The following is a 22,411-nucleotide window of genomic DNA, read 5'->3' on the forward strand; positions in this document are numbered from 1 at the left end:
GATAGCAGTTAACTTACAGCTAACTTGCTAACAAGTAAACAAGCCATGTCTGTGCTTGGGCTGGCTCTCAATATAATAATTGTTTTGCATCAGGATAGTGGCAACTCGATGGCAGTATTGTCATCTTGAATGAAAGATTTCTTCCTGATGTACATTGCTGTGTCCAATAGCATAGAGGAAGACATTTACGGAGCCTGTTCAAGTCAGGTCAGCACCAAGGCGGTGTGAAGACCCCTTTTGGAATCCTTGTGGTTTATATTGTTCTTTCGAGAAATTGAGCGCCTTTAGGCAGCCTCAACATGCCCGAAAACTACATTTTAAAAAAATATATATTTATGTACTGTACTTTCGGAGTCCTGAACGGTTGTGTATTACCCCTATAAAGTTGGGAAAAATTTTGCCCCCAACACCAGTTTCACCTATCAATGCAAAATTGGGTGAGCATGTCTACCATAACAGTTCACGTCAAAATCTCAAGGACCCAGGGCCAAAGTTAGACCAAAAGTCGGCCATTTTGTTCTTTGGGTGAAATCCATGGCTCATATTTCAACTCCTACTAGGGAATTTGCCCAAGTGACCAATAGGAATCAAGTATCATTGATGGCCAATTGCAGGATTACCTTTGTGGTACGTTTTGGACGATCATGTATTTGTTCAATTGCAATGACCAGTGACCATTATGACCATTTAATTCAAAACACATTGATGAATGATCTCCCCTCATTTCTAATTTCCTCTTGGTCTTGAGATACCTCTGTTGGTTCTGTCAAATAATGGGAGGATAAAGGGGCCAGACCCCCTATGCCAAAACTATAACTGACTAATTTCCGAACATTCGATGTGACCTGACAAGCTTTAAGTGTACGTTTCTGCGAGCCATTTGTCACGCTAAGTAGAATGACTGCGCTCATTTGTCCCAGAGAACCAGGCCTCGGTCTCCAAGAAGAAGAATATACACGTAATCCCTAGGACAGTGAGTCATAAACACACGTTCTGAACCATTAAGATCTTTGCGCACTTGACTTTTCCCATTCGTCACCGCATGGAACGTCTTCCACGCTCTTGGAGAAATAAATACAGTATCTCCATTCTTTTCGAAAAAGCAACACGTCAACATTCTTATGTGTGTGTGTTTTTTTGTGGTTGTTTTCTTGACATAATCCTTTCATTTTTTATGTGCTCAATCAAGGCCCTCAAATGATATACTCAAGTGTCCAGCTCTGAACCTTTTACCCAGCTAAAAGTTAGCCAAAGGAGCTTGACTGTGTTCTGGAAGATGTCCAGGCACCAGACAAGAGCGCAAAGTGATGGTATGTGTTTATCCCAATGTAGCCTTCTTCTCTGTTCTTTTTCATTAAGATATGATTTAAGACCGGCCTTCCGGTTTAAGCTCCTGCTTCAGCCTTGATTTACCTCTGAATGTGCCCGTCTTCAGTTTCCTCGCATTCAGTTTCCTCCCACTGAGATTTTCTTCGTGACTCTTTATAACGTTTGGCTCTTTAAAGAGGGCTTTTGTGAGTCAGTTCGCTGCCAAAACATCCAGGCACTTAAAAGTGATTGAAAGTCTTTTAAAGCAGCTCAATCATAAAAAGGCAAACCTAACCACAAGAACACTAAAAGCTGTGGTGCTTACAGACCGTTATGATAAGTCCTGGGCATGGTCTAGGCGTCTTTATGCATCGGGATCAATAATCCTTGTTTCCAGCATGCAGTAGGGTTCAATTCAGTTCTTTGTTTTTCATTGTATCCCTCCATCCATTTTCTATTGTGCTTGACCCTAATGAGGGTCCCAGAAGAGCTGGAGCCTATCACAGCTGACTTTGGGCGAGAGACAGGTTAAATCCCTGACTGGTTGCCAGCCAATGGCAGAGCACATATAGACACTATTTCCATTGTAACGCATCCCAAAATAAAACCTATATCATCGTATTGTGGTTGCAGTATTTCAATATGGTCTACTGTCCACTGATTGGTCACCTGGAAATTGTCGCTTCCATGTTGATAATGGAATGTAAAGCACAATTTCACATCAACATTGCACACGGGCAGGTGCCAATACATGACTGAACGTGCCATTGACTGATTTGACTGCGGATTATCTCGAGCCGTTTTTATGATGATTATGCAAGGTGCTGTCTATTATGAATAACTGACAAGGAATGATTGCCTTACAGTTATTATAGTATGACATGCCTCCATTACGCGCACACATGTTCTAGCCTGCCGTTGAATTATTTGCCTGTGGATTATTTCTAGTCTTTCATTTTATTTATGTTATGCAAAGTGGTGGTTAGCATTAATAATTGGAGAGAGGAGCGATTGTGTTAATCATGACATGAACATTGTGTGCACATGTAAAGGCCTCTTTATGTTCCCGCACTCGCGCGGCCGACAACGCCCGCATTGCATCACGTGACTCGGCAAAAATTGTTGCTGCGCGTAGAATACCACGCCGATCATCTCTCGTGATTGCTCCGTTTTAGTCACATGCTGTGATGACCTACTCAGCGTTCCCCTTGGTATCCATGACTTTGAGTGTGTTTGGCTCTAAAAGGTGAGCCCTGTCCAGGTGAGTGACATAGGCATCAGCAAATGAGAGTGTAGCGTTGGTTGGTAGTTGGCTAACCCACGAACCTGGTTGCATGTTGAGTCGTGGCCGTCGGCAGCTAAAGTATTAATGTTCTTATTACGTGTTTCTTTTCTTATCGTTTGTTACTACGCATGTGCCGTAAACTATTTTGACTGTGGATTATTTGTAAATTTATATTGCGCAGGTTGGGGGTTAATAACTGGAGGGAGAATCTTTTACATTAATAATATGTCTTGTACATTGTGACCAAGCGTGTCTTGGACTTCTTTTTTTGACTGGATTATTTTCGAGTTTTGCTCTCTCTCTTTTATTTCTATTGTGCAATGTGGGGGTTATCGTTAGTAACTGGATAGAGAAGCGATCCATTTAATCATATGACAGGTAAATTGTCACCGTTTGTGACTGAGCGTGTTTTTTTTTTTGACTGTGGGTATTTCTGGTCGTTCTATTTTTTTCAATTTTTTTTATATTATGCAAGGTGGTGGTTATCAATAACTGGCGAATACTGATCGCACTACAGTAATTGTATGAATAAATATGTATATAGTATAAATGTCTACAGATAATAGCGTTGAGATTTTTAGTGGACTTGCTGTGTTTACAAGAGATTTGTCATAATGAAATTCACCCGGCACGCCCATGCTCCATGTTTTGAGTCTGTGGCCTTTTCCCTCAAGCACATGTTGCACTTTGGCCTTGCCACTGCGGCTTCTGGAAAACGAAAAAGCCTCAGCATGTTATTCCTTCCTCGCAACTCTTTAATTTAGCCATGAACCTTGCGACTTCCCGGCTTTTTCTACGTTTTATTTGTTTTCAAATATCCGTCCGTAAAATAGACGAGGAATGCCAAGGCTCAGGGATTAGACGAGTCAGTACAATCCCTTCCCAGTTGGCAAACAAGGAAAGGTTCAGGGCCAATCGGAAGAAACCACAAAGCAGCAAGCAGACTGTATGTATGCTGTCACTGAGCAGCATAGCAACTACATATGCCCCGTCCGGTCAGGTCCGGGCCTCTAGCGAGCCTGTTAATCCCCAGCAGCCAAACTGTTCTTAAACTCTGTTTGATTACAAATGTGTTTACTCCCTGCAGGAAGGGGGAAAAAGCCTGGCTGCTCATTCCTCATTCCCTACTGTTGAGTAAAAATAGTCAACCCCCTCTCCACCAAAACGTTTTTTACGAGTAGACAAAGCATCTGACAGCCTGTTGTATCAACAGAGAGATCATCTTGACCGCAACAGGCGTGACTGAGTCTTGCAAAAACACAGCGACTGCAGACATACTGTATCTACTCTCTCACTGACAAAAAGGAAAAGCAGAAGGATTTTCTATAAGGGCTGGGGAGTTTCTTTGTTTTGGTGCATGTGACACAAACACAGATCTGTACACAAGCATAATTCGGCAGCTGGGCGATAAAGTGCTGCCTCCATAAGTGGAAATACAATCCATGCTTTTACACTTTTTTTTTTTTTTTTAATGCAAGTTTGTTTTTTTCTTCTGACACTTGAGCCCAAGTAGCTGCCAGGGAGCCTCTAGTTCTCAGCCTTGTTGCCATGGTGACGCAAAGCCATATAGGACCGCCCCCTCCAAACGGGTTCATTTCAACGGAACGTACTGTAATTCTTTATACCTTGGTTATTTTGACGAAAGAAAGACATGTAGACCCCTGGGAACAGTTTTTATTGGTGGAAAAATATCCTAATATGTCTCCTTTCAGAGTTACATTTGGTTCGTTGTCACATTTCCACCGAGAGGTTCAGTTCAATTTGTAGAAATGGAAATAATCTACATAGTCAGGAAAGTTGGAGTTACCCAGCATCGTGTTATGGTACACACAAATACACAAAAGCATCACTGAATTATTCATCAACATCACTGAATTATTAATCAAATGCATATTTAAAACATGAAATAATAATAAAATCTTAGTGTGAACCTTGTAGCTATGCATACAGCCTGTCTGAACTTTTTTTCTTAAAATTCAGTACAATACACTATGTTGCTTTTCATGTACAGTACATTGTTTTACCTTAATTCCAGTACAATTCAGTTGTATTTAACTCTTTAGTACCGTGCTGTACATTTGCATTTCATCTTTTTTTTTTTGGGTGGGACATTGAACATTTTTCAAGTACAATTACTATTTTACTTTAATGTACAATACATTTTAATTGAATCAATATTTAATTACAGTTTAAGAGTATTTATTTGTTTTGCCTGTCATTGTGGGCTCTATTTTGATCTGCAGTGGAACGCAAAAATTGGCGTATTTTGATTTTTCTGCAAGCGCGTGTCTGCGACAAGCTGGCCATACCGACATGCACTCGGCGGATGAGACAATTTGGTGGCAAAAAGACGATCTGCACCGAGGCCTGCTAATACCATATCTAACATTTTGGCCCAGCTAGTCTAACACGATTTTGTTGAATTTGATCGGGGCACAGGCAGACAGAGTCTGAGCTCCGCGGACATGACTGGTAGATGTAAGATGCACTTCATATGTTAACAGTGGGCATCAAACCCTCTGAATAATTGTCAATATCAATTAATTGAACGCATTATCATCATCATCCCACTGGCCGCAACATAGCTATGGGTCAGGGGGCATACGGACGATCGTGGGTGGGGATCGATACATAGAACATATTTAAGTCACCAGCGGTTATCACCAGCTCATTCTGTATTTAATAAGGGTAGCCGCTCATGTTGTCTGTTGCCACATGGGACAAAAGCAGCGACAATGCTCCAGTCATGCATGGATCACTGCGTCCTCTTCGGCACAGAGATGTCTCCATGCGAGACTCATTGCGCTGCATTTAAAGGGAATGAGAGAAGCCACTTTGATTGGCAGGGAATGAAGTCTGCAGTGTCCACTCCCACAAAGGCGCACTCTTCTTCTTCTTCTTTTCCTTTCAGCTTGTCCCTTTAGGGGTCGCCACAGCGTGTCATCCTTTTCCATGTATCTCCTGCATCCACCTCTCGAACACCAACTGCCCTCATGTCTTCCCTCACGACATCCATCAACCTTCTCTTTGGTCTTCCTCTAGCTCTCTTTCCTGGCAGCTCCATCCTCATCATCCTTCTACCAATATACTCACTATTTCACCTCTGGACGTGTCCAAACCATCGAAGTCTGCTCTCTGCACAACACTCGTCCTGTCTCAGCTTCCACCACATGGTTCCCTGCTCTGCCTTTGTCTTCCTAATCTTCCTCCCCACCACCAGATTCATCTTACACACCACCATCCTATGCTGTCTAGCCACACTCTCCCCTACCACAACCTTACAGTCGGTAACCTCCTTCGGATTACATCGTCTGCACAAGATGTAATCCACCTGCGTGCTTCTACCTCCGCTCTTGTAGGTCACCCTATGTTGCTGCCTCTTCTGGAAAAAAGTGTTCACTACAGCCATTTGCATCCTTTTTGCAAAGTCTTCCACCATCTGTCCCTCCAAGTTCCTTTCCTGGATGCCGTACTTACCCATCACTTCTTCATCACCCCTATTTCCTTCACCAACATGTCCATTACAATCTGCACCAATCATGACTCTCTCTGTCTGGAATGCTCAGAACTACTTTGTCTAGCTCCTTCCAGAATTTCTCTTTCACCTTTAGGTCACATCCTACCTGTGGGGCATAGCCACTAATCACATTATACATAACATCCTCAATTTCAGGTTTCAGCCTCATCGCTCGATCTGATACTCTTTTCACCTCCAAGACATTCTTAGCCAACTCTTCTTTCAAAATAACCCCGACTCCATTTCTCTTCCCATCTACACAATGGTAAAATAATTTAAACCCTGCCCCTAAACTTCTAGCCTTACTGCCTTTCTACCTGGTCTCCTGGACACACAATATGTTAACCTTTCTCCTAATCATCATGTCAACCAACTCCTGAGATTTTCCTGTCATAGACCCAACATTCAAAGTCCCCACATTCAGTTCTAGGCTCTGAGCTTTCCTCTTCTCTTTCTGCCGAAGAACCCGCTTTCCACCTCTTCTTCTTCGACTTCGACCCACAGTAGCTGAATTTCCGACGGTGCCGGATGTTGTTAACCCGGGCCACGGCCGGAATTCTTTGGATGAACGCTCATATTTGTTTGGCAAAGTTTTAAGACGGATGCCCTTCCTGATGCAACCTTCTGCATTTATCCGGGCTTGGTACCGGCCTACAGTTTGCACTGGCTTGTGCCAGCCATAGGGCTGCATTCAAAGTCGCACACATCCTTTTTTTTTTTTTAAACTTGCGCACGTCTGGAAAATTACTAAAAACTGGTCTCTCCCGGCTTCGAGCAGATTTATGCCACCCGCCACGCCGGATTTACTGCGGTCATGAAAATAGAGCCCTATATGTCACTGGCATGAATAGACGAACAAAGATACATTATTTGGGGTAAATAATCATTTTCAGACCAATTAGGTAGGTACTGTACAGTTGTTGGGAATCACTGGTCTACTCTGAGTTCACCCTAAATCATAATTGCGCACTGAGACGCGTTATGTAAATCCAGCCTAACTCTTTGGAGACTGTGAATTCCCAGTTGATATAATCACATTTGTAGTGAATAGGCAGACTAATGTTCAATGTTCAAACACTTTAGGGAGAAGAAAAGCATATCACCATCTAGCAGAGTCAATCACACTGACCCATATAGCTGCATTAAATATCTGACTTTCCATCTTGGATGAACTCCCTTGGGGAGCACTGCGCAGAAAGGAATTCTTGATCTTGAGCCCCGTTTTGCTGCTGCGATTCTGCAATTAAACTCTGTACGTCGATTTGCGTGGATTCCTCAGCTCTTATTTCCTTGAAAATCGGTCATAGCTCTGCAACGTTCCTGACGCACTCCGAGGTTCTGAGTCACCGCTGGACACGAAGGAAGATGGAGCTTTGCCGGGAAGTTTGCGCATATACAGTAGTTGTAGGAGATCCAAAAGGACCTGTGAGGCCTGGAATACAGAGTTCACTGTGACCCAGATCCAGCGTCTCAAGAGTCACCACACTGAAGTCATGCCCAGCCCCCACGCTGCCTTTTTAAATTGTTTTTATTTTTTTTTGGTGGACGGTGGAAGGGGGTCGGGGGCTTGTGCCATCCGGAGTTCATTTACCCCCACATTGGCCACTCCAACTCAAAATGGAAACAGGTCAAAACAAGACCTTTTGTTTTCTAAAGTAACATATTTACGTATCAGGTTTTGAGACGTTCTCAGCTGTTGCTCGAGGAGGTTGACGGATACTTAATCGGATGTGATTGTTAGTTATTCTTGCTCTGAGCCACGGCTCTCTGGGAAAACTACAAAAACAAGCCAAGGCTTTGTGGAAGCACTCTGGTGAGAAAAGCTAGCCCTGGGAATGGCCTTGATGGGCCTTTACAGGTACGCCGGGTGTCATAGGTGGAAATAGTCCTGTCACAGGAATTAGGACAAAAAGCTTAATGACTTACTTCTTGTTGACTTGTACCATTCAAAAGTCGTTCAAATTTGGAGTTCAATCACAAATTTCTGGAAAAATGTGTGTGTTCGGTTTTCTTTGGCTTTGTGTGTGTGTGTGTGTGTGTGTGTGTGTGTCTGTGTGTGTGTGTGTATTTGTGATGAATTGTCACTGGCATAAACCTTTACGAATGGTTTAGGCAAAGTTGTAAAGTAAACATATGCTTTTTTCATGATTTGATGATTTTCATGAAAACTCTAACAACATGTCTGCTAAATGCTGTTGTCAAAATATCCCAAGGTACACATCATATTTCTTGTCCTGCTGAAATTAGTCATCCCTCACTTATTGTGCTTCACTTTTTGTGACTTCACTGTATTGGGGATTTTACGTACATATCTAATTTTAGATCGTGGATTTTTTGCTGAATCGCAGGATTTTGCGGTAATTACTTTTCCAAATGGACTGTTACTACAGAGCAATAAGCGTGCACCAGGAAGAAACTGTGCATAAAAGACAGAGAATGTCCAAAGTTTGGGATCATTTCACACTTAATAAAAGAAGCTAAAGTGCAATGCAAAACACAACTGGCTTAAGTTACGCAACTGCACAGTAAACATTGTTAGCTAATTTAATATAGCCCCCAACAGCTAGTTAGAACAAATTGAAATCCCTCTATCAGAGGTCAAGGGTAAACACAGCCGCCGGTGCACTTTCAATTGCTTTATTGAACAAAGGTAACAAAATAAACTCAAGCACATATTCACACATGGCCTGCCGTTTGCCACAACTGATGCCAACTCAACACAGAGTGGCTAACAGTTTAGCCACTTAACAGCCAGCCAACTCTACACTCTCATTCGCTGACTCCGATGTAACCTCAACAAGGGAGGTTCAACCTTTTACAGTCACCCATTCAGTCATAGTCAAGAGACTAAAGTACTGTAGAATGTGAGGATGGCGACCTCAAGTGAACAAAAATAATATCTGCACATCACATTTATATTGTTTTGCTTTAAAATCAATCCATCCATCTATTTTCCGTAACGCTTATCCTCAGTAGGGTCGCGGACGTGCTGGCACCTATCTCAGCTAACTCTGGGCGAGAGGCGGGGCACACCCTGAACTGGTCGCCAGTCAGTTGCAGCAGTCAGTCGGAGGGCACATAAACAACCATTTACACTCACATTTACACCCACGGGCAATTTAGTCATCAATTAACCTTCCATGCATAAACTATATGGTTGCTACTTTGTGGATTTCGTCTATCGCGGAGTTGGTCTGGAACGTAACCCCCACGATGAACGAGGCTTTACTGTAAACAGCTAGCTGAATCTCACCGGAGAGTGTGCGCTGCATCCGGCTTCTTGCTTTTACTTGCGTAAGAAGAATCCAGACTGTGTAGAAAATGAAGCAAGTGTACATAAAGACAATAAAAGCGATTGAACTCGTGGAGGCAGCAGATTCATACACAGTGTATATTTTGCACCAAGTACAAATATCTCTCGCTGCTAAGATAACGCTATTAGTTAACTCTTACCTGTGCGTTCTATAAAACTCAGTGCAACTCTGCTTAACGTTCGGCTCATGGGACACGTCGAAACTCCAGAAAATATCAGCCTCTAATGAGCGATCCAATCAGCGCAAAGCTTATTTACATGTTGCATATAAATGAGAAATCCGACCGTCTTAACTGCCAGGCGAAAAAGACCAACTAGTTATCTTGCAAACCCGATAAAAGGACCTCAAAGATTATAAAAAATAAAAATAAAAAATTTGATGAAAGGGGACTTGACCTTTAATATGTAAAAAAGTCCCACTGTTATGTCACAGTGGAGCGAAAGTGCGGAATGGCTTGCTCACAGACACAATTTTAGAAATAAGCAGATATAGAAAGATGGTTGCTTAATTTCACCCTTGCTGGGTGGGCGGGCACGTCAGAGACCCAATTATTTATATATAAGACTGAAGATATTAGTATCCATAATAATATGTCACCTTAAAAGATTGCCACTTACCAGTACGTTTGATAGAGGTTTTAATGATGGCCACAGTAATTCACTCTTTCTTAAAATGTTAGTTTTTATGTATTATCAGCAGCCTTATTTGCTTTAAAAAAATATATATTTTTTAAAAATGACAGTAAGTTGTCAGCGCACCTTTCCAGCTCTGCGAGTCACGCTTCTTTTTTTGTTTTCGTATCTGGCGAGCATGTCCCTGCTGCGTACCTGGCAGTACTGGCAATGCGGAGGTCATGCAAAGTGTTCCAATTTCAACCCAATACAGTGTTGATTTAATCTTGCGGGTCGATGACAGCGCGACTGGAGTTCTCTGATAGACGGAGTGTCAAATGTGTCTAAATTGATTGTTAAAACAAATGTATTCCAAGACCAAGAGTAGTTTGACTAACGTGGCACAGGCTGAGCTTAGATTCCTTTCAGACATGATGTACTACAGATGACTCCATTCGGTGGTGAAATACAGAACGTTCTGTCCAGTCATGTTGGCCATCATGACGGGAGTCAAATTACAAACAATAACAGGAGTCAAGCCAAGGAAAACATCCCTACTCTACAGTGGAACCACTGAGGTCAAACACAATCCATTCTTCTGATTTGTTTGTAGTTTCCCATAGGAAAAAACATTAAGACAAGGAATCAGTTTTTGGCTTAAACTATCACAGGTGTAAAAAAAGTGAACACCGAAATTAAGACTTAAAGACGATCAAATTTTCAGTCATATTTGGCAAAAAGACAATTAATGTGAGTCATGTCTCAGGCACAAGTGGCAAAAATTCTCACACTCTGTACTTACAAGTACAGATACTTGACTGGTAAAAGTTGAAGTACTGATTCAACTCCTTAAGTAAAAGTGTAAAAAAGAAAATTACAGACTGAGCTTAATTTTTGCTGTCAATTTTAAACAAGACCCCTTTTGATAACTTGGCAGTTCTGTAAAAAAAAATGTAAAAAGGCAATAATATGAGGGGGTGTAATGGTCCATATATTAAAATTTTCTGGTACAGATTCGTATACGCTAGCTAGCCACACGTCTACTCCATAAACAAATAAGGCTCTGGCTAGCAGATATATATTTTTTCAGACTAATCAATTGTTACTGTTGCCCTTGTCTGCTGTATTCCTTTCCAAAAAAGAAGACAACCTATTGATGCACTTTCCTGAAAAGATTTGAGATGATTTTTAATTTTATTCTGTACAATGAACACCCTAAAGGGAAAGCTAACAAGCCTTGTCGCGAATAGCGAAAACTTGCAAATAATTGACGCAATCCCTGAAAGGGGTTTGTAATTAAATATGGATGTCACAAGATGCCCTTCACATGGATAACATTCACCCAGAAATCCTAAAGGCTCTGGATGTAGTGGGTCCTGGTTGACACACCTCAGCAATATCGCGGACATTGGGGACAGTGCCTCTGGATTGGCAGACTGGGGTGGTGGTCCCCCTTTTTAAGAAAGGGGACAGGAGGGTGTGTTCCAACTACAGGAGGATCACACTCTTCAGCCTGCCTGGTAAGGTCTATTCAGGGGTGCTGGAGAGGAGTGTCCATTGGGAAGTCGAATCTCAGATCCAGGAGGAGCAGTGCGATTTTCATCCGGGCCGTGAAACAGTGGACCAGCTCTACACCCTCAGCAGGGTCCTCAAGGGTGCATGGGAGTTCACCCAACCAGTCTACATGTGTTTTGTGGACTTGGAGAAGGCGTTCTACTGTGTCCCTCGGGGAGTCCTTTGGGGTGTCCTTCGGGAGTACAGGGTACCGAACCCCCTGATACAGACTGTTCGGTCCCTGTACAACCGATGTCAGAGTTTGGTCCCAATTTCCGGCAGTAATTCGGATTTGTTTCTGGTGAGGGTTGGACTCCGCCAAGGCTGCCCTTTGTCACAAATTCTTTTTATAACTTATGGACAGAATGTCTAGGCCAAGGCGTAGAGGGGGTCCGGTTTGGTGGCCTCAGTATTGCATCTCTGCATTTTGAAGATGATGTGGTTCTGTTGGCTTCTTCAAGCCGTGAGCTCCAACTCTCACTGGAGCGGTTCACAGCCAAGTGTGAAGTGGTTGGGATGAAAATCACCACTCCAAATCTGAAACCATGGTCCTCAGGAGGAAAAGGGTGGATTACCCTCTCCAGGTTGGGGATGACATCCTTTCCCAAATGGAGGTGTTCAAGTATCGGACTTTGTATCGGTTCATTGAAGAAGGAGCTAAGCAGAAAGACGACGAAACTCTCAATTTATCGGTCAATCTATGTTCCTACCCTCACACCTATGGTCATGAGCTGTGGGTCGTGACTGAAAGCACATGATCAATACATACAAGCAGCCGAAATGAGTTTCCTCTGCAGGGTGTCCGACCTCTCCCTTTGAGGTAGGGTTAGAAGCACAGTCAACCGTGAGGGTTCCAAGTAAAGCCGCTGCTCCTCCTCATTGAGAGGGGCCAGATGAGGTGGCTCGGGCATCTGATTAGGATGCCTCCTGGACGCCTCCCTGGTGAGGTGTCCCGGCCATGTCCCTCCAGGAGGGGACCCCGGGGACGACCCAGGACACGCTGGAGAGTCTATATCTCCCAACTGGCCTGGGAACACCTTGGGATCCCCCCGGAAGAGCTTAATGAAGTGGCTGGGGAGAGGGAAGTCTGGACTTCCCTGCTAAAGCTACTGTCCCTGCGATCCGAACTCAGATAAGCGGATGAAAATGGATAGATGGATGGATGTCACAAGATGATACAAAGTTCTTAAAATTGAAATGATGAAGCATCAACACCTAATCATTTAATTCAATTTATGAACCTTATTTTACATAAACGACTGCTTTCAATAATTAAATGATTTAACACAAACAAACCACTTTCACATGAGGATCATCAAGGGAGAAGTAATAACAAACTTTAATTTTCACAAGGTGCACGAGGCACATGCAAGGACTGGCAACAAAAAGCCTCACACAGAAGTGAGACCATTGTTTGATGAAACCTCCTAGCACTTGATTACCATTAAAATTAAGCAGCGGTTCTCATCAGTGGTGCGGTGGCAACGCAGGAGGGTCCGCATCACTTATCGCCGGGCTCCCCTCCAGTCGCGCAGTCGTTTAGGCAACCTGATACTGTTGCCGCTCTTTTAAGCCGTTGTTCCGCTTCTCCGTCCCATGCCAAATGAACGGTTGCTGTGTTGTTAGACATACCACATGCTGCTCCAGTGTTACATGCTGACAGGATGGACTTGGGGGTGGTCCATGCTGGAAAATAGTGGAGTCCGCCACAAAAGTGTGTCCGATTGACATGAAATCTACCACACGTGTTCACAATGTCAGGAGACATGAAAATCTATGACGAACCTATGCTGTGAAACGTACAGGTAGTTGGCTATTTTGGTTTGAAGATGCCATTGTATGGGCTTTTTAAACAAACACCTCACAAGGGAATTCACCCCATCAATGCCAGATCCTCAATGTGCTAGGGCTGTCACTATCAGATCTTTTTAGAATCGATTCTTCTATCGATTAGACTATCCAGCAGCCCGCGACCCTAGTGAGGATAAGTGGTAAAGGAAATGGATGGATGGATGGATAGGCACGGTGGATGACTGGTTAGCACATTGGCCTTACAGTTTTGGGGACTGGGGTTCAAATCCCGGCCCGCCTGTGTGGCGTTTGCATCTTCTCCCCGTTCCTGGGTGGGTTTTCTCCGGGCTGTCCTCAGTCTTTTTTGGCCTCAGTTTATCACTTGGCCCACACTACATCCGTCTGCAATAAATGTCCGTGTGAAACTCATTTTTTTGTTTTGTTTTTTGTTTTTTTGGGCCGGTGGAGGTTCGACACAGAAATTTTGCATCAACCTATTTTTGAAGTTGACTTAGCCAAGTTATATTATTTTAGCTCTCAATTAATGCTCAATTGCAAAATCTGTGACTCTTCATCATAGGGTGTGATTGGAGCTTGGCGGTGAAGTTTGATGATTTGCGATCAAATACCAAACCTATTACTCGGCACTGCAAGCACTGAAATGGTCAAAATTTAAACAGGTTACACTTCAACCTTCAACTTATAAGGGAAGTACGGGATCTTCTCCAGATTCAGACAGGGTATATTAAACACTTGCATTCACCACTGATAATCGTACTGCACTAATTAGAGCACAGATAATCACAGCTCCTCCAAGCTTGATATAGTACATAAGAATCCAAGCCTGATGATAACTGCCAAGTCCCTTAAGTTGTATAATCGTTGCTGGATATCATTGGCTTTCTTTCTACTGCCACCTACTGTATTGGAGGTGCAGTGCTGTTCTCAGACATATTGTAGGGGACATTTTAAGTTACTTGAAACAGTACCAGGAACTTTCTTTTAGTGAAAAAAAAGCATCTTCTTAGTCTTCATTTCTGATATTTTTTTTATTTGTAGAGTGCCACATTTTAAGTAATTACAACTTTCAATATTAAAGGCCTTCATCATTTTCCCTGCCCCTTTTCTTTATGTCATGTCCTGTATGAGTTGTCAGTACCTTCAAACAACATTTCCCCTCTCCTCTCTTTCGCAGGCAGGCTGACAAACCGACCGACCGACTAGCGCAATGGCCGACCGCTTCGACTGCGACAACTGCAAGGAGTCCCTGTATGGTCGCAAGTACATACAGTCGGACGAGAGCCCCTACTGCATCCCCTGCTACGACAGCCTGTTCTCCAACACGTGCGATGAGTGCAAGGAGCTGATCGGTCACGACGCCCGGGTAAGTCGGGGCCATTCCGACGGGATGGGATTGATTTGTTTTGAGTAAAAAAACAACAGTAAGCGGTTCGCGATTTGCATTTGTTTTTCTGTGGAATGTGTCTTCTACTATTCCTTGTATAATCCTCTAATATGCTACAAGATGGCGCCAAAGTCCTGAAAGTAGTAACTGGTGTCAAGGTATGTGGCAGTGATGTATAGCAACAGAGCGACTAAGATTTTTGTATGTCACGAGGAGCTAAGTTTAGCCTGTGTTGTTAGTGGAAGTTACGGAGAGTCTTCGCCGCATGTGCATGTAGATGTGCACTTCCGGTGCAATTTTTCAAAATAAAATCTTCTGTAAGCCTTTCATTTTTAAGGGTAATGTTGTAAGATGAGTTTTAAACGATATTTGTTTTTGGATCATAGTTTTGGGTATATTTACAGTTTAAACTATTAATATAGGCCAGTGGTTCTTTTTACACCCAGTAGCACTTCAAAAAAATACTCTCTAAATAGCACCATCATGACCAACATTAAAATATAGTAGCGTAGTAGACCGAACTGTTAATCAAAAACAAAATAAGTTTTATTCCTAAAAAGCATATTTAATATTATTGTAAGCTACTAAAACATTATGCGCAGTGTCACACTTTGAGAATCATTGATATCGGCAATCGTATACATTTTTAGAGGTGGCGTCAATTACGTTTTTTGCTATTCATAGCAGGGATCTGTCCTATCCCTCGCTAATATCGAAGGTTTACTGTATTCGTATTCTGATTCTTCGGTACACATGGAATATTTTAGGAAAGGGCTCGGTAAATAAACTCAGTGCAGCTTAGCCACTGGCTAACGGATGCCATGGATTGCGATATGCTTTTGGCAGTACATAAATTTTTTTGTACCCTCATTCATTGGTATCAAAAGAAAAGATTTTAAGCCTTTTCTTTTTTCCCGTTTCATGTCATTAAATCCATTTGCACAAAAGAGTTTTATGTTAAGCGTTTTGTTCCCTTATTGTACCGAATATGAACCCAACTGTGACCAAGGAATTAAAACAACAGTTTTTTTTTTCAGTAAAGTTCCTGCTCAACTTTCGTCCATCGTTGCTTCTGTTAAGCCATGTTTTGTTTCTTTACTAGTTATATCCTCAATCTCATTGACTCGATAAGCCTTTCAGCTAAAGCGCTTTTGACTAACTTTTTGTGAACAAAACACTTTATTCCGATCATCTGTTACTGGTGTCATGTATTTGAGTCCATCTGTTTGTGCAAGTGGAGGAGTTCAAGTATCTTGGGTTCTTGTTCACGAGTGAGGGAAGAATGCAACGGGAAATCGACAGGCGGATCGGTGCAGCGTCTGCAGTGATGCAGACTTTGTATTGGTCCGTTGTGGTAAAGAAGGAGCTAAGCCGAAAGGCAAAGCTCTAGATTTACCGGTCGATCTACGTTCCTATCCTCACCTATGGTCACGAGCTGTGGGTTGTGACCGAAAGAACAAGATCCCGGATACAAGCGGCCAAAATGAGTCTCCTCCGCAGGGTGTCCGGGCTGTCCCTTAGAGATAGGGTGAGAAGGTTGGTCATCCGGGAGGATCTCAGAGTAGAGCCGCTGCTCCTCCACAGTGAGAGGAGCCGGATGAGGTGGCTGGGGCATCTGATTCGGATGCCTCCCGGACGCCTCCCTAGTGAGGTGTTTCGGGCATGTCCCACCGGGAAGAGACCCCGGGGACGACCCAGGACACGCTGGAGAGACTATGTCTCTCGGCTGGCCTGGCAACGCCTCGGGATCCCCTCGGAAGAGCTGGAGGAAGTGGTTGGGGAGAGCGAAGTCTGGGCGTCCCTGCTAAAGCTACTGCCCCCGCGACCCGACCTCGGATAAGCGGTAGAAAATGGATGGATTGATGGATGTTTGTGCAAAGTGAAGATATCGACTCCTCCGTTAGCTTCTCCCATGACTCGTCACTTATGGTCAAAAAGTAGACTGTAATCTTTGTCCCAAATATCAAGTACAAACATACACCCTTATTTGGAGACACATTATTTTCATTGGCGAGTCATCACATGAAAACGTATTCATGGCCATTTTAAATACAGGAAGAGCATGACTTATTACTTGCCAAATAGTGAGCCCACATTGAGCTCTACTGCTTTAACCCTGTGTGACTTATAAATAGCAGCAGGAAATATTAAGTTCTACAATACGGCTCCACGGCTTTAATTGGTAGCAGCTCAAAGTGACTGCACAATGGATATGACTGTAATATGCAACGCTAGATTTAATCTAACCAATAGTGACCCCGCACTCTTATTGCTGAAAACAGTGTGCAAGTCATGAATAAGGGTTGTTAAATTCTCTTTATTTTTTTTTATTTTTATTTTTATTTTTTTTAATATAAACGCCTCGCATTCCGTTTCCATGCCGCCCTGCTCCAGGAGCTCTTCTACGAGGACAGACACTACCACGAGCACTGCTTCCGCTGTTTCCGCTGCGACCGCTCACTGGCGGACGAGCCCTTCACCAACCAGGAGGACGCGCTGCTCTGCAACGACTGCTACTGCAACGAGTTCTCATCCAAGTGTGTCGCCTGCGACAAGATCGTCATGCCGGGTGAGTGGGGAAGTGGTTATTTTCTCATTCAGGTGCTATGATTTGGTGACAAACATGTAAAGTCATTGGCTGCTTTGACCAAAATTGGTCAAAATGAAAGCCTCTTTTACATTAACTCTTTATTGGTTAAGCAAACCTATTTGGTACCTTGAGCGTTCATAATGGACCCTGCACACGTTACACTATGAGGTGGTTTTAACAAATGGACTCACAGCGAATGAGCAAAAAATATGATAACAGTGAAAACAACACAGGGTTTAAGTAAGAGAAATTATTTTAGCCAACATGTTGTGCATGCAAGTGTATAATAAATCAACGAATGTGAATAGCAAAGCTTTAAAACAAAAAAACACCCAAGTAGTAACTTTAATAAATACAAGAATTTGGGATACCAGTGCCACCCTTGCTTGGCGCAGACCTGTCTGCCAAATTGGCAAACGTGTGCAGCGAGCCTTGTGCATGCACGAAAACCAAGATAGGCTAGTTTTTGCACTCCGGCAAAGTTGCTTTCGCAGTACACGAAAATACAGTAGAGCCCTCGGTCTCCAAAATGTTGTATCGGTGCATCCTGAACAGCAATCTTCATAATGTAAATGCTCGTGGGCCATACTTTGCCCACCCTGCTCATGTACCTTGTGTTGGGTTTGCCAAACGGACGAATGATCTGTTTTGTTATTTTCCAATCATGTAATACTCTAACACGTGTGAGTTTTCCACAGATGGAGAAGAAAAAGTAGGTCCGACCCCAAAACCGCAGCGTCATCGTAGGACAAACCAGCACGTAAAATCAAATAAATAAAAAAACAAAAGCCAAAGTGGGAGAAGATGGATTATTCAGTGAGACAAACTATGGGGGGGAAAATTGCATTAATCCATCCTGTACGGCCAGCCGCCAGTTTCCAACAGAGTGTGTGGGGCCTGCGGTGTTTTCATTTCCAATAAATCAAACCAGCTTTTTCATGCATTTGTGCAGTTCTAGCACATTATTCAAAGCAGTCCAATAAAGTTACCACACACCAGTGTTTTTTTTTTGTTGTGTTTGATTTTTGCATGTTTTCTATTGTCCCTCAGGTACCAGGAAGCTGGAGTATGCAGGCTCCACATGGCACGAGGGCTGCTTTGTCTGCCACGCCTGTGAGCAGCCCATCGGCTCCAAGTCGTTCATCCCCGAGAAGGATGAGCACTACTGTGTGCCGTGCTACGAGGACAAGTTCGCACCACGTTGCACGCGCTGTAAAAAGGTGAGGGAACGCCCAAAACCTGAATGGGAAGGTGTTCCCCCTTTGGTTGGGTTAAAATACACTTAAAAACTGAGGGGAGGTGCTAACTTTATGAAAAAATGAAGGGGGAAAAACATAGTAGTAACGTAATAATGGTCTTTACACATTTTAAAGTCCATCTGTCATGGCGGTAGCCTGCCAAGATGGACATTATGACCACTTTCATTTGAAATCAAATGCTCAAATTCTGCCAGATTAACAGTATTTGTGTGCTTATTGCTTTGAAGAGCATTTAAAAGCAGATCGAGGAGGAACACTCACTGTCACCAGACCCCACACCATCATTCAGGATCATCTTTCAGGACATCCCATTGTCAGATCTTTTCTGATTTTGATCGAAAGGGGGTGGGGAGATTGCTCAATTTACACCAGATTGTTGGTATGCGTGTATGCCGCTTGATGATTCACATGGGTTGAGATCGCTGACGTATCCTCGTCTTTTCAGACCCTGGCTAAAGGCGGTGTGACCTACCGGGACGAGCCGTGGCACAAGGAGTGTTTCGTGTGCAGCGGCTGTAAAATACAGCTGGCCGGCCAGCACTTCACCTCGCGTGACGACAGCCCGTACTGCCTCAAGTGCTTCGGAAGCCTCTACGCCAAGAAGTGTGAGGCCTGCAGCAAACCCATCACAGGCAAGATTCTTGTTATTAACAGTGGGACCACTTAGATGGTCTATAATGTTTGTGGACTAGTCCGAAGTTTACACTTGATGTTTACAAAAGCACAAGCTTCGGTTTAGTCGTATAATCATGTTCGACCACATGCAAACAATTGAACAAATATTACGAATTTGTTATACCTGGTTTTCCAAATGGAAACACGTCAAGTTCCGTCAACCCCTTGGCGGGGGTAGTTGCTGGTAATCGCCCTACCTAAATATCGGAATTATAGTGATATTTTAACAATATACAGTATCACGATACAGCGATGAAGCAGTCGTCCAGTTGATGGAAGAAAACCAGAACACCTCATCATACGATATCACGATTTCATCAGCGGTGGATGACTAGTTTGAGCGTCTGCCTCAGCAGCAGTAGCGGTGGCATGGTGGACAACTGGTTAGCACATCTACCTCACAGTACTGAGGACCGGGGTTCAATCCCCGGCCCTGCCTGTGTGGTGTTTGCATGTTTTTCCCGTGCCTACATGGGTTTTCTCCGGGCACTCCGGTTTCCTCCCACATCCCCCCCCAAAAATATGCATGGTAGGTTAATTGAAGTCTCTAAATTGCCCCTAGGTGTGAATGTGAGTGCGGATGGTTGTTTGTTTATGTGTCTGCCCTGCGATTGGCTGGCAACCAGTTCAGGGTGTACCCCGCCTCCTGCCCGATGACAGCTGGGATAGGCTCCAGCACTCCCGTGACCCTTGTGAGGATAAGCGGCTCAGAAAATGGATGGATGGATAAGAAATTACAATAATCTATACCTTGGAAGAAACTCAAACTCGCAGAGAAAACACACAATATCACAATACAGCGTTTAAGCAATAATTGATAGTTATATTTGACGAAAATCGGAATCGCAAAGTAGCTTCCAACATGATTTCACAATGTTTTAATGGTATTATGATACAGCAAGAAAGCAAAAATCACTGAAGCAGAAAAAAATTGGAATCACAGGGAAACTAACTGGATAATTTTATGATATAGTCACAAACATAATAATATCATGCATAACATAACAATTAAGCTATACTTAATGGAAGAAATTTTGAACCGTAGAGTACACTAACTCACAATGCGATATTAGCATCAGCAACCATGCCGTGCCGCCCAATTATCGATATATCAGAAGGAAATTCTTTACGATCCGTCAATATGAAACTGAAGGAGATAATCTTCTGATATCGATATTTAATGCTGGCATATCAACACTGTATCATAACAGACAACTGTATGATACATCGCAATATCAATTTATTCCCTCCCCATTGGCATTTACTCTTCTCAATTGTAGGGGGAGCCTGGGTGCAATAAAAGGCTGCTTTAAGGTTTCTTTGTATTGCCTTCTGAACTTTTGAAAATAACTTCTCTGGGATTTATATGCGGATCTTTCATGGGCGCGTCATCCAGAAATAAACATGTCGCGCCGAAAGACCGGAGGTTCCCTGATGGCTTTTCCCACTTGTGTTAAGTCGGGAATGCGGTGAGCTGCTGTGGAATCTTTCACAGAGAGTTGGAGCTCAGTTTCCACACTGTGCGGAAATGATTACGTGATGTTTGAAATTTAATTTAAAGTGAGTCACACTCATTTTGGGTGCAGGCATGCTTGGAAAACAGCTGAAAATTTAATGGGGAAAATGTGACTAACTGGTTGTCAATTTTTATCTTCGGAGTATTTGACTGACTTCGAATCTTAGTTACTAGTTTCTAATCTTAGTTAATAGTTCAATCATCAGCTACCGGCTAGTGAACTGCTGTGCATGTCGTCACTTGTTAACATCATCAGTTTTTGATGAACCGCAAACATAAGCCGCTAGCTCGCAAACTACCCACCAGCTGGCTAACTGGTATATGCGTCGTCACTTGTTATCATTAGCCAAGTGTTTTTATCGACCGCTTAAGTTAGCTTCTTGCTCGCTAACCAGGGGTGAACTAGCTAACTGTTATTCCCGTCGTCATCACTTGTCATTCTCGGCCAAGTGTTTAGGGACTACTAACATTAGCTTCTACCAATAGCTCACTAGCAAGCCGCCAGCTGACTAACGGGTGTCTATGACAGGACTTTTTAATCATCGGTCTAGTATTTTATCGACAATTAATATTAGCCTCTCGCCGCTAGCTCGCTGACGAGCTGCCGACTGGCACTTATCGGCCTGGTGTCTTTTCAATTGCTGACGTTAGCTCTTCCCAACTTTCACCTCCTTCAACATTCTGACAGAGTTGGCGCACCACCTCTCACTCTCTGTCCATCCATCCATTTTTTTCCGAAGTCGGGTGGCAGGGGCAGTAGCTTTAGAAGAGAAGCCCAGACTTCCCACTGCCAAAGCCACTTCATCCAGCTCTTCAGCTCTAATCAGACGCCCGAACCACCTCATCTGGCTCCTCTCAATGTGGAGGAGCAGTGGCTCTACGCTCCTGGATGACCTAGCTTCTCACCCTCTCTCTAAGGGAGAGCCCAGACATATTGTGGAGGAACCTCATTTCGGCAGCTTGTATCCGGGATCTTGTTCTTTTGGTCGCGACCCACAACTTGTGACCATAGGTGAAGGTCAGCCAGGACAACCCCACAACATCCAGAGCCTTTAGTAACTCCGGGCGAATCTCATCTCAATTGCCACCGAGGAGCTTTTTAACCACCTCGGTGACCTCAACCCCTAGTGATAGAGAGCCTGCCTCAGAGAACCCAGCCTCTGCTCCCTCATGGGACGGCGTGTCGGTGGAATAGAGGAGGTCTTCGAAGTATTCTCCCCACCGGCTCACAACGTCTCGAGTCGAGGTCAGCAGCGCCCCATCCTCACTATACACAGTGTTTATGGTGCACTGTTCCCCCCTCCTGACACGCCGGATGGTGGACCAGAATTTCCTTGAAGCCGTCCGGAAGTCGTTCTCGATGGCCTCACCGAACTCCACTCACGCCAGAGTTTTTGCCTCAGCAACCACCAAAGCCGACTGGTTAGAGCGTCAGCCTCACAGGTCTGAGGACCCGGATTCAATCCCCGGCCCCGCCTGTGTGGAGTTTGCATGTTCTCCCCGTGCCTGCGTGGGTTTTCTCCGGGCACTCCGGTTTCCTCCCACATCCCAAAAACATGCATGAATTGGAGACTCTAAATTGCCCG

The 22,411-nt window shown here is 43.7% G+C and overlaps 1 protein-coding gene across 2 annotated transcripts in view; it reads left to right on the forward strand.

Moving 5' to 3' along the window:
- The window catches only part of fhl3a (four and a half LIM domains 3a), a 50,719-nt gene that overhangs the window by 23,503 nt on the left and 4,805 nt on the right, over window positions 1-22,411 (forward strand). Inside the window, exons 2-6 of one of the 2 annotated variants that reach the window (XM_061775487.1) lie at window positions 1,190-1,310; window positions 14,576-14,764; window positions 17,180-17,354; window positions 18,426-18,595; window positions 19,080-19,266. In XM_061775487.1, the coding sequence (XP_061631471.1) occupies window positions 14,609-14,764; window positions 17,180-17,354; window positions 18,426-18,595; window positions 19,080-19,266 (688 nt within the window). In that variant the 5' untranslated portion in view covers window positions 1,190-1,310; window positions 14,576-14,608. The remainder of the gene's footprint in view (window positions 1-1,189; window positions 1,311-14,575; window positions 14,765-17,179; window positions 17,355-18,425; window positions 18,596-19,079; window positions 19,267-22,411) is intronic. The other variant, XM_061775486.1, reaches the window with a different exon arrangement.

Source organism: Phyllopteryx taeniolatus, chromosome 6, assembly GCF_024500385.1.
Source record: "Phyllopteryx taeniolatus isolate TA_2022b chromosome 6, UOR_Ptae_1.2, whole genome shotgun sequence".
Taxonomy (NCBI): Eukaryota; Metazoa; Chordata; class Actinopteri; order Syngnathiformes; family Syngnathidae; genus Phyllopteryx; species Phyllopteryx taeniolatus.